The sequence below is a fragment of the Crinia signifera genome, chromosome 5 (genome assembly GCF_055691185.1).
Source record: "Crinia signifera chromosome 5, ASM5569118v1, whole genome shotgun sequence".
NCBI classification, from domain to species: domain Eukaryota; kingdom Metazoa; phylum Chordata; class Amphibia; order Anura; family Myobatrachidae; genus Crinia; species Crinia signifera.
Window position 1 is genome coordinate 215473036 of NC_139221.1, and position 12690 is coordinate 215485725.

The following is a 12690-nucleotide window of genomic DNA, read 5'->3' on the forward strand; positions in this document are numbered from 1 at the left end:
AGATACTTGACTTCCATGCTGTGCACCTTTTACTTATTTTTGTACTTTTTCCTCAATATTATGTCTTAGTTTGCCTAAAGTGCACCAGGTACTTTGGATTAGTATTTCTTAGCATAGGAATTGGTATAATGTCGCAGATTAAGCATAGCTATGCATGATGCGAATCAGCATCAGATCAATTTTTTTGTCTTTCTACCTTAGATTCTGTACTGTCCCCAGTTCTACTCCCCTCCATTGTGCTACTTTTTACTCAGTTTTGCATGGTATTGCTTATAGTGTACTCGGCACTTAGCATTATGCTTTGGTGTGCCAAAGCCCATGGTGCACTACATGGGTCTGTGTGTTGCTATTTGTGGATACACACACAGCGATTTATATGTTTTTTTTAGACATTTTCTGATTGATTTAGTAAAATCGCTCAGAAAATACCTGAAAGTCAGCCTGTGTGTGGGGCCCATAAGAGTGTGTGTGTGTGTGTGTGTGTGTGTGTGTGTGTGTGTGTGAGAGTGAGACTCTTCCCTGCTTACAATAGTAGCTTTATCTTCACACCCTTTTGTCCACAAGCACACCTTAAATTTAATTACAGAAGTAGAAAGAATAAAACACATTTCAATAAATTATGTAACTTGTTTAATTAAATGGGCTAAAAATCATTAGCATATTAGCATTATCTACAGTGCATAAATGATGTATCATTCATAGCTTTAAATAGTGCTTCACCTTTATCATCACAGCTCATGTTTACAAACACTCCCCAAAGCTAATTACAGATGTAGGAAGAATAACATTTTTACTAATTAGATAACTAGTCATCAAATGGTGTAATGAGCATTTTGAACCTTCTGGAATGCAAATGATGTTATTGCTAATGATTGATTTACAATATGGTTTTGTTAGTAGATTGGGAAGATTTTAGCACCTCACGTATTTTGCCTTCACATAATGTAATCTCTGACTATGTTGTTATTACTCATGGCTAGTTAGTTACTTATGCCCATATTTGTCTAGTCCCTGTGATCTCAGTGATCTGGAATACTTGGATGAAGAGTTCCACCAGAGTTTACAATGGATGAAGGACAATGATATCACAGACATCTTGGACCTTACATTCACAGTAAACGAGGAAGTGTTTGGTCAGGTAATTATGTTAAATAATTGTATAAAGCATTGTTTATCATTTTTGTGACATTTATATTATGTTTATGGGTACTCTTTACCTAGCACGGCGCCCACGATCTTGATCGTGGGCATCGTGAGGTAAAAAATCGTGTCGGTCGCGTCGTATGCGGGCTAAACATGCCCGCACGCGACGCGATGCTCACGATTTCCCATTAAAACCCATGTTAAACATGGACATCGTGTCGGTCGCGTCGCGGCCGGCTATAAATGTGCACACGATGGCCGCGACGCGATGCCCACGATTTGCCATAGGAATTAATGTTAAAAGACCCGATGGACACGATTTTAATGTTAAATGGCTCAATGGACCCGATTTTAGCATAGGAAACAATGTTAAATGGGCCTTAGAGCCCAAATAATTACCCTGAACTCAGAAATGGCCCCCCCAATTTTGTACGCCACCTTACCTTCACAGGTAAACGCGTCCCTTCGCGGGCTTCACAGGTGTCCGCGTCGCCACGGACACCTGTGAAGCCCACGAGGGGACTCGTCTAGCTGTGAAGGTATCCGCATCCCCTCGCGGGGCTCGCTGCGCTCGCCACGCTTCGGGCTCGGTGGCTCGCTACGCTCGCCACACTATTCTATTCTCAACTCCACGCCGACGTGGATAGTGGGGGTATGAAAAGGTCGGAGGACGCATACCGCCGCCCCTCGCGGGCTCGCTGCGCTCGCCACGCTTCGGGTTCACGTTGATCGTGGGGTGGCGTAAAAAATTGGGGGGGCCATTTCTGAGTTCAGGGTAAGTATTTGGGCTCTAAGGCCCATTTAACATTGTTTCCTATGGTAAAATCGGGTCCATTGAGCCATTTAACATTAAAATCGTGTCCATCGGGTGTTTTAACATTAATTCCTATGGCAAATCGTGGGCATCGCGTCGCGACCATCGTGTGCACATTTATGGCCGGCCGCGACGCGACCGACGCGATTTCCATGTTTAACATGGGTTTCAATGGGAAATCGTGAGCATCGCGTCGGTCGCGTCGCGGGCACACATAAATGTACCCGCGATGCCCGCGATGGGCGCCGTGCTAGGTAAAGAGTACCTGTTTATGTTTGACAAAGCTTCTGTTTAGTTTTACCAACTATATTTTGGCAGATCAGCGGATGCAAACTTTTTTTGAAACAGTAAAATATGTCATCATTATAAATAAAATATAATATGAAAAAATATTAACATGGCATGAGATTCAAATACCTATACTTTCATTCAGTGCATTTGGGAATTCTGCTGGCACGCAGGTATTTTATAAGGTATACATCCCGGCGGTGGGTATGCTGGCGTTCACAATATCGATTGTTGGGATAATGATCGTACGTATGTGAGTGAGTTAGGCGGGGGAACATGGGGTTAGATTTAGGTGACACAAGAGGGAGTTAGTGTTAGGCTTCAGGAAGGGGGGGTAGGGTTAGGCTGCGGGAGGCAGGGTTAGGCACTAGCAGCAAGGGTAAGGCTGTGGATTGTGGGGCAGGGGAAGGGCAAGCATAGTTCCTTCGGAATTCCAGCGTCGATATACATATACAACTAGTGCTAACATTATGTCTGTCCTGGAATAGAATGACAGATGACAGACCTAGCACAGTAAAGACACAAGTGGAACAAAAAACTTTTCATAAATGTCCCTCCTTGCTTTTTTGATATTTTAGAGGCCATCAGAAAGTATGTACCAAAATAAGCAAGATGATACACTGTATTTTATAGTCTGTTTCTTGGGGATGGGTGTTTTTCCCATCAACATGCATGATTAATATTGTCTCTGTGAGCTATAAGCATGAAACGTAATAATTGATGAATATGAAGTGCAGGCTAAGTGCCTTCTAAATGCATCACTATCATTTTGGTGCAGTCCTAAAAGTGGCGCTCCTTCCTACAACTCTATACCGCTTAATAAATAAAATACATGGAAAAAACACAGATGTATTATTCCTTCAGGGATATTGAAATTTGAATATATATATTTAGATCTAAATAGATCAATATAATCAATATTTTATTTAGATTTTACAGAATACACATTTATCATTTCTGTACACTCTGGATAGTTGTAGGAATTGTGATTATATTCATCTAATATTCCTCCAACAGTGATTTTTGTATTGTGTCACTTATTCAGTTCAACGTAAATAGCAAATGTCCACATTTGTGGACATACTGTACAGCACTTGTGGGTGTTTTTGTGTCACTTTACATTATATATGTATTTTTTTGTGCCTGGAGTGCAAAGTGTGAACTGTGCTGCAGCGTGGCGTACTGTCAGGCTTGTGCATGCTGTGCCATGCTACTGTATGCCCAGGTAACAGGGCTATTTGCTGTCAACCAATATCAAGAAGCTTATGTGTGGAGTCAATATATGCCATAGGATTGCGTAGTAATGTTTCAATAGCAAAAGTGTGGATCCTTTTCAACTATGGCAAGTTTACTAGGATTAATTCTGGGAGACATCAGCAGACACATGCAATATATAATGTGTCGCCACACACCACCCACCGCTAAGAAGGGACAGTAATAATGCTATATTATTGCAGGTTAGTTTGGAAAGTGCAGAAGTATATCCTATATAATAGGGGCCCTCAAACTATTTTGCTCTGGGACCCCATCAGACAATAAAAATAATGACAGGACCCCATCAAGTTACTACATCACATGTGTAGTCAGCAGGCAGCACATACATGGCAGCATTGTGGAGGCACTAAATGATGGGAGGAGTCTAAATAACAGACATTGCAACAGAGTTTTCAGACTCCTTAAATCACTGACTGAGTTTAGAAAAGGCATCAGTCTGATGGTCAGCAACATGGAGTCATGACCACCATGCTAAGAAGCTCGGGACCCACTTTGGGGTCAGGAGTCAGGACCGACAGTTTGAGAACTGCTGGTATATAATTAAAGGCTAACTCATAGCCAGGATTGCAGCAACATTCATTTAAATGTCTGAAAACACCCAATAAAAGTGATGATCTTTTAACTCTAATGTGGAAACACCCCAAAAAATTGCAAAATGTTGTACAGTACCTGAAGTAGGATTGGATAAATTTGGACATTAACCACCAAAAATTGGTACTTAAAACTCCTCGACAATGCCATGACAAAAACTGTACCAGACAAACTTTGGCCCGCATTCTGGTTGACTCAATAAGAAAACATTTCTCCAGTGGACTCCAAAAACAAAAGAAAAATCAGTACTTAGGGAACTGGGAGAATGGGATGTTACGTGAACAATGAAGACTGCAGCTTCCAATCCTCTATTTCAAATCACTCCTTTTCCTCCATTCAGAAATCCCAAACAGAAACTCACATTAGATTTCTGGCAGGTGTGCACGCAAAGGTATCTTTAAGTTTCAAACTGTACTCAGTTCAGTGCAGAAGGGATAAGAGAACACTTACATTCATGTTCTGTCACATGTTCACTGGGGTGCTGGATGGGGTCCCGACAGTTATTTACTAGACGACGGGATCCCGACTGTTAAAACACCAACAGGTGGGTTCCCGACGGCCAGCGGCTATTCTCCCTCATGGGGGTCCACGACCCCCATAGAGGGAGAATAGAATAGGTGGCGAGAGTAGTAAGCCACCGTGCCCGCAGCCTGGCGAGCGCAGCGAGCCTGCAAGGGGCTTTGTTGCGCTCGCCATGCTGTCTGAGTCTGGCCAGTCGGGATCCCGACTGTCGGAACCATATACCACACCCGTTCACTTTGGCCCACCGGATAAAAAGGCGATATATCACTTTTCTTTAAATATAAATAAGATAAATAAAAAATTTCATATCTTTGTTTTCATTTAGGGAGATTTCTCTAGTGGGGATTGATTTATATTTGCGGGCTTCTGGCCGCCATTTACATGGGAACGGCCATGAAATTCTGGGTGTTCCCAAGTTGGAGCGCCACACCTCCCCCGTCCGTCCCTATCTCGTCCCCTGTTCTAGCACCACGCTGACAGTGCAGGTCGGCGAGGGCACTCACACAGAAGTCCTGTACATGCACATATGACAATATGCACATTTGCAGAACTTCACCATCGGTCCCCCGTGCGTATTTTTGTTGAAAATGCAAACATGGAATCATTTCATACTTAACTACCACCTATATAAACGTACACCTATGTGACCAGGTTCTTTCTCTGGATTTTGTCACTTACATATAAAGACATTTTCTTAACCTGTTCTATATGATCTGTTCAGTATCTCTGCTCCTCTGTACCCACACACTAGGACACACTGGCACTGAATAATGAATGCTAGAATTCCCCAAAAACAGCCAAACACAAATTTGTCACGCCAGCATACAACACAATGTTGCAGAGAGGAGGCAAATGTTAAAACCCACTGTGTCCGAATGCGAGGAGACGATTAAGTGTACACATCCCCTCACATGCTAACGCAGAGATTTGGCAGGGGGGGGGGCGGGCATTGAGTCGGCGAGAGGGTGGCAGGCTAGCAAACAGGTCTGATAGTTCCTGTTCTTTCTTACTACTTAGTCACACATGCAGTAGGGCACAATGATTTCTGTATAAAAGCCAAGTGATTGAACCCTTTTATTGAGGTATACTTAATATGAATGTCCCAGAGATCAGGTTTCCCGTTTCCTCTGTATAGAATGAACAATCCCTACACATCTACAGTACTTGTGTATGAATAAGACATTTTATCTTTATTATTAATACATTTAAAATGTTACTTGGAAAAAAAATCAGTGCTCAGTGGGGTGCTAACTTAAGTGTTTTTCCCATTTATCAATGCAATGGGTTACAAAATAATGGAAAATGCTATTACAAACGCAATAAATACTGTACATATGCATTTGATATGTGCTTTTACTAATGAGTAAAGAATGCATGTTAAACACCCCCAGTAGTTATGTAACATTACCGTGCTTGTTCTAGATAAGACTGAACCCAGAACAGTGGAAGCTGATTAATGTGCAGCTCTTATCGCCTTTTGACTAACATAACCCTATTTGGTGTTTCTATTTCTTACAGGTCACAGAGAGAGAGCTGAAGTCAGGGGGCGCAAATATACAAGTATCCGAAAAAAATAAGAAAGAATATATAGAGAAAATGGTGAAATGGCGAGTGGAGCGAGGGGTTGTTCAGCAGACTGAAGCCCTTGTCCGGGGCTTTTATGAGGTAAGTTACATTGCTGAATTCACAACCCCACACCCACCAACATGACCAATTCTATTAGATACAAAATGCTCTGCTCCTGGACTTCCCTTTTAAGGTATGATTGCCATCACCTGTGTTGAACTAGTTAATTGATGAGAAAGGTGTTTCACCACAGGTGATGGTGGGAAGTCCAGGAACAGAGCATTGTGTACCTAATGGAATGGGTCATGTTGGACGGAATGCAACAGCAGCAGCTGCTTTACGGGACCAATAAAAGGATATTAGTGTTTTTCTCTTTACATCAAATTCAGAGCTATCCTGTGGAAGTTTCTCTATGTGATGGTAAGGTGTAAAGCTGATTACAGATAAATGCCATTTTGGTAGAGCTTGTACAAATTCAATAAACAATCCCATATAATCCACATTACATAATATCTACACAAATCATTGTTAATCTACATTAAGTTTATAGTAATTACTGACTACTATGGCAGTAGTACTTTTGTCATTTTAATAAGATTGAAAATGATTCTGTCTGCAGTAAACTCAACGACGCCTTTATTTTTGTAAATTCAGCCTAATTTTTGTCATCGATTCATGAAATAATTAAATTGACCCTCTTGTGTTTATAATGTAGGCCCAAGCCATGAAAGCATTACCTTTCTTGTCTTGTCTTACCTTTCTTGATTGGCCGATAATAAAAAACCAGTCACTTTATCACTTCACCAAGCTTAATAAATCTGCCCCAGAGTGAGAAATAAATGGGGAATCTCAACCATTGTTTTTAGATAGATAGATTGTAGAATAAATAGGCAGCAATCTGTAGCACATTCTGCATCCTGGCTGATGGGGCACAGGGAGACAAGAAAGGTAATGCTTTCATGGCTTGGGCCTACATTATAAACGCAAGAGGGTCAATTTAATTATTTCATGAAGCAATGACAAAAATTAGGCTGAATTTACAAAAATAAAGGCGTCATTGAGTTTACTGCAGACAGTAACTGGAGATAATCTATTTTTGTTTACAGTAACCAGAATAATTTCTTAATAAATAAGAAATTGTGTAAATTAACATTAGTTACTGTTACTGTTTCCTTTTTACTAAAAACCGTAAAAAATTTTAATAAAAAATGAAACCAGGAGCTACTCAAATCTGCCCAAATGAAGCCCATTTTGGGTGATCCCCTTTTCTGGTTACTCCCGGCCGTATAATGCAGGCCGTCTAGATATTCATGATGATCCAACTAAATAGTAGTGGTACTAAGAGATGGTAAGATAAAAGCCGTACTTCCATACATTGAACAACTAACAGGCACTAAGGGACCGGTCCAGATCTGTTCCCACAGGTCCAAATTCGCCCCTGTCCCCGATGGTGGGAGCTGCATATGTGTCCCCGAGTTTTACACTCGCCATTGTGTTCCCAGAATGATTGGCAGCCAGGGGGCAGTCACTGCGATCCGCCCAGCGTTTCATGGGTGTGCCCACGAAAACGGTGGGCATGCCTAAAGAAACGCAGGGCGTACCCCTGCCAATGTTGGCGTGCCCATGCCTTGTCGAGGCAGAAAGGTGATGTCAGCACAATTTCATCCTGAACTTCCATGAGAAAAGTAAATATAGGCTTACTTTTCTTTATGAACAGGAGAAATCATTCGGTGGTGGACATTTTTCATTCGATGGTGGACATTTTTCATTCGATGGTGGACATTTTTCATTGTTTTAAGGTGCTGCTAAATGATTGTTTATGTATATGTACTGAACAATAATCATTCAGAACTGTCATTTGTCAGCCAGATCTGAAGAACAATCACTGTGCGGGCTTAAACATTCTGTCACATTTCTCAAAGGTTGCAGACAAGTTAAACCACAAGATGGTGCTGTAAACAATTCAGATGTAGTTTTAATCCAGCACAACCCTCACATGTCTTTCTATTGACATATAAGACAGTTGCCCTATTATTCTACATACTACGATGCCTCCCCTTCAAGCAGAAGAAAATAAATATGGCTTCATTGTTAGCTATCTTTTTCGCACCAGTACAACCGATTACAAATTATTATAAAAATGTTGACATGTTCTCAGCTTCTATTAGTAACTATACCCAGTTCATCTTACCGCTCAGGCTTGTTGCAGGAGAGAACTACAAAAGCAAAATAAGCTTTTCTGCTCCCCACATTCTACATTCACAAATTCATCTCTGAATATTGCTGTATAACCGTGTAACAAAAGTGTATGTACTGTATATATGTTTCAGGTTGTAGACTCTAGACTTGTATCAGTGTTTGACGCGAGGGAGCTGGAACTAGTCATCGCTGGGACTGCCGAGATAGACCTAATTGACTGGCGCAATAACACAGAATACAGAGGAGGTAATGTATTCATGTCAGCTTACACACAATGGATTTCATAAACATCTGATCTTCTATTTTCATTTCAAAGCCATGTCATTCATGGGATGATTATATTGCTAAAAATGCCTAGGGAACATCCAGAAGTAATAGCACACAACAAAACTAGTGATCTAGTTCAATGGATGGTTCACAAAAAGTGCTAGCGAGACTATAAACGCCGCCCACAGAAACACACACACACACCCCCCTCTGCTGAATCCCCTGGCACCATGCGAGGATATGATTTCTCTCCCCTTCGGAAATAAAAGTCAGTCTAAACTGACTCTTATTTCAGTCAGAGTCCGCTGTCAGTTAGTCTGCGTTTTCATAGGGACGCCCAACAAACGCTTGGCCCTCCCCTACTCCGGGCCAGCGTCCCTCCGCTACCCGTGCAAATGCCTAGCCGAATCTGATACTCACTGAAGGCATTCGCACAGGGGGGTTGCACATAAATATGCAAATACGGCCCCGTCCAATCGCCAGTGAATCACAGTGTGTGCCCTGCACTAATATATAATATAAGGCTTACAGTGAATCCCTGCAGAAGATCTGTTAGTAAAAAGTCTGCAATTTAATTTGTGTTTTTCTAGGGTACCACGATGGGCACATTGTCATCCGCTGGTTCTGGGCAGCTGTGGAGAGATTTAACAATGAGCAGAGGTTACGGCTCTTGCAGTTTGTCACGGGAACGTCTAGTGTACCGTATGAAGGGTTTGCTGCCCTAAGAGGGAGTAATGGACTGAGGCGCTTTTGTATAGAAAAATGGGGGAAAATAACATCTCTTCCAAGGTAATGCAACATGCATGGATTAGAAAATGATGGCTTATTTAATGTAATTACTTGATTTCAATACTGCCTTGCCATGTGTATTGTAGTGTAATCAGGCTAAATGTAAAAGGTTTGTGTCTTCAATTGTGTTTGCATTTGTGACTGGGGTAATGTTTTCAGAAATTCCTAGGTGGGGTAGATGTAGCTCTCTCTCTGCACGTTACATCTGCCCCCACCTGCAGTGCACATGGTTTTGTCCATTAAAGGAGTTTGCTTTTTCAAACCAACCAGAATCACCCCCATAACGTCACACTGTGTAGCTAATTCACTATAAGGCAGATGTATTAAAGTCCATTTAACGTTTTGTAAATAACGGGTCCCGCTTCTACAGCATAACATGGAGAAGCGGGCACCTGTTATTGGCAGATGGATTAACCCCATCCCAGCAGATAAGGAGAGCCGTTAGGCCTAGCGTTAACTGCTCTCCTTATCGGCTCCCCTGGCGCCCCACGCATGCGCGATGCTCTTTCCTCCCCCGGCCGGCTGTCTGGGCATGCGCAAGATCTCGCTAAAACCGCAAGATCTCCAGCACAGCCCAAGCCAGAAGCAGGGCTAGCGTTGTCCCCGCAGTGGGTGATAAGACAACGCTAGCCCTGAGCTGGCGGAGTGGCCGGGGGCGAATTAACGCCTTGGCGGCTGTTAATACATCGCCCCAGCTGCTAAACACTGGGGGGGATTGCAGGGGACAGCCCGCACGTTAGGTGCGCTAGTGATACATTGGGGAAAACACAATCCCACCCCCCAGTTAACCAGCGTTAAGTGCATTTCTGCACTTAACGCTGGTTCATACATCTGCCCCAATATATCATACATTGTGGCTGATGTATTAAGCCTGGAGAAGAGATAAACTGAAAGAAGATAAAGCACCCGCCAATGAACTGTGTTTGAAAATGACAGTTGGAAGTTGATTGGCTGGTGCTTTATCTCCTTTCACTCTATCTCCACTTTATCTCTTCTCCAGGCTTAATACATCTGAGCCAGGGTCCCCAGTTAATATTATGTCATATTACAGTGCTCCGTTCATACTGTACCACATTAGTGCTCTCAGTTCAAATTATGCCATGTCACAGTTCCCTGGTTCACATCCAGGCCTCTCTGGGCCCGACAGGATTGGCACCCCTTGCACCAAATATAGACCCTTATTCTGATCGGTGCGGTAATATCCGCGTGCGTTCGTGCCGACGATGTTTTGTGTCTGCCCATGTGCAGAGGTGTCTCTGCGCATGTGCAAACGGGGCGTACGGCCAAATCCCGCATGAAATGTGAACACTCCGAACAGGGGGTGGAGAGGGGCGTGAAGGGCTATTTGGGCTCATTACCATATGCATACGCCCCGCGTTTCATGGGCGTTCCCATGCAAACGCTGGGCGTACGTATGGTAATGCGGCCGTGACGCACGTGTAGGGGGCGGACATATGACATCGCCGGATGTCAGCTGCCCGCCCAGATCCCTGCTTTTGCACGGAAAAATGTCCGTGTGGTCTGAGGTTGCGGGAGCTGGTGGAGCACTCGGTCCTGCATTCGATGGTCTGCGACCATCGAATGATGGGGGAGGGTCCCTGAGATGGAGGAGGCGTATTCCGTGAAAAATACACGTGCGGTCCGTTCGGCCAGCTTCTTACCGCGTACGGACAGAGTTGGCGATCCGTATGGAAGGCGGGGTTTTGCACACACGGTCCTGGCCGCATAATCGGATCCGGCCGCACCGATCAGAATAAGGGCCATAGTTATACCCATGCTTCTATAACAGAGATACAGTTGTTATTTCCCCCTGTATGTGGGAAATGTGACATGTTGCTTGCTTTCAACCAAAATCATTAGTAATAGTGACTGTCCTAAATTAAACTTAAAAGTGATCTTGTCTGTAACTTAGTGATGTTTTCATTTCTTTTGTTTCTTATATCTTAACTGCTTTCATTTTGTACCTCATACAGGGCACACACATGCTTCAATCGCCTGGATCTTCCACCATACCCATCTTACTCCATGTTACATGAGAAGTTGTTGATAGCAGTTGAAGAGACAAGCACCTTTGGACTTGAATGAGCAGATGCCGGACTGTCTCTTATTTTCCTGACTGACTCCACCTTCCTTTTTCCACAGGCACAGGTTGTCTTTGTGGTCTTGTTTTCACACTGCATTTTTATTTATTTATTTATTCCTTTGGCGTTCTTGTTACAAAAGAAGCTACTTAGAAACGTGCATGGGGAACTGGTTCCCTCCAAGACCTTATCTTTGTGCTTTCCTTCTTCAGATTTCAGCAATCTACAAAGCCGTATGCAATATAGAAAATAACAACCGGACTCAAGGCTCTGTATATCTGTGCATACCTCCAAAATAAAGTTACAACACAGCTGCATATATTAATGCTCTGATCTAATGTTTGGTTGTGTCTGTGATCAAGATGGATTCTACCTTATGATGGGATGCGATGGTGGATCATGCCACAAATTCACAATTCTAATCCAGTACAATCTGGGTGCTATGTCGTACTGTAACTATAAAAATAATGTCATTTCCAACATCTTCAACAAAAGAAATGAATGCAAGTATTACATTATAATCGTAGGTTGAAATTTCTCAAAACTAGTTGCTCTTTTTGAGACAATGAACGTGTGACAAGAAATGTCACATGATGTGTGGTCTTCTTTGGGCAGCCAATATGGAAAAAAACATTTGGCACAACTGATGGTGGTGTTAGCATCCTAAACCTCTGGAAGAGTAAATATATGTTATTGTGTACAATGTATAGCTGCAGCCAAAACAAAAAGGACTGGTCATTGCCCAAAGTGTCATTGTGCAAACCCCAGGGAGGTCAAAATAAATATGTAGTCTGGGTTGGACAGAATGTTGGAAATATAGTACAGTAGTGGCATAACTGTCAGAAGGCGCACCGAGGGGCAGGGATACCATTGGGTGAGCATGAGAGGTACACATGTAAGAGATCCCGCAGTTTGCAGCTAAGATCATTGATACCAACAAAGCTTAATTAAGTGGGGACACCACATAGCCTGGGCAGAAGATGGCATTGGGGCTTATTTAGTTTAATAATTTACTCAGTTCCTGAAAATTATAAAAAAAATGTGTTGCTGCATATCTAATAGAACTGTCGTTACAACACAGCTATGCTTTGTATACAAGGTTTTGTCATGCATATTATAGGTGGGTGTGGGTTATTAGGTCTACACCAACTAGGT

The 12690-nt window shown here is 42.7% G+C and overlaps 1 protein-coding gene across 3 annotated transcripts in view; it reads left to right on the top strand.

Annotated features, from left to right (window-relative positions):
* The window catches only part of HECW1 (HECT, C2 and WW domain containing E3 ubiquitin protein ligase 1), a 404927-nt gene extending 392910 nt beyond the window's left edge, over positions 1-12017 (top strand). For all 3 annotated transcript variants that reach the window (XM_083188525.1, XM_083188524.1, XM_083188526.1), the window contains 5 exons: positions 1009-1138; positions 6152-6298; positions 8530-8644; positions 9256-9454; positions 11428-12017. In XM_083188525.1, coding sequence (XP_083044651.1) covers positions 1009-1138; positions 6152-6298; positions 8530-8644; positions 9256-9454; positions 11428-11539 — 703 coding nt within the window. In that variant the 3' untranslated portion in view covers positions 11540-12017. The remainder of the gene's footprint in view (positions 1-1008; positions 1139-6151; positions 6299-8529; positions 8645-9255; positions 9455-11427) is intronic.
* Positions 12018-12690: the final 673 nt, after the last annotated feature.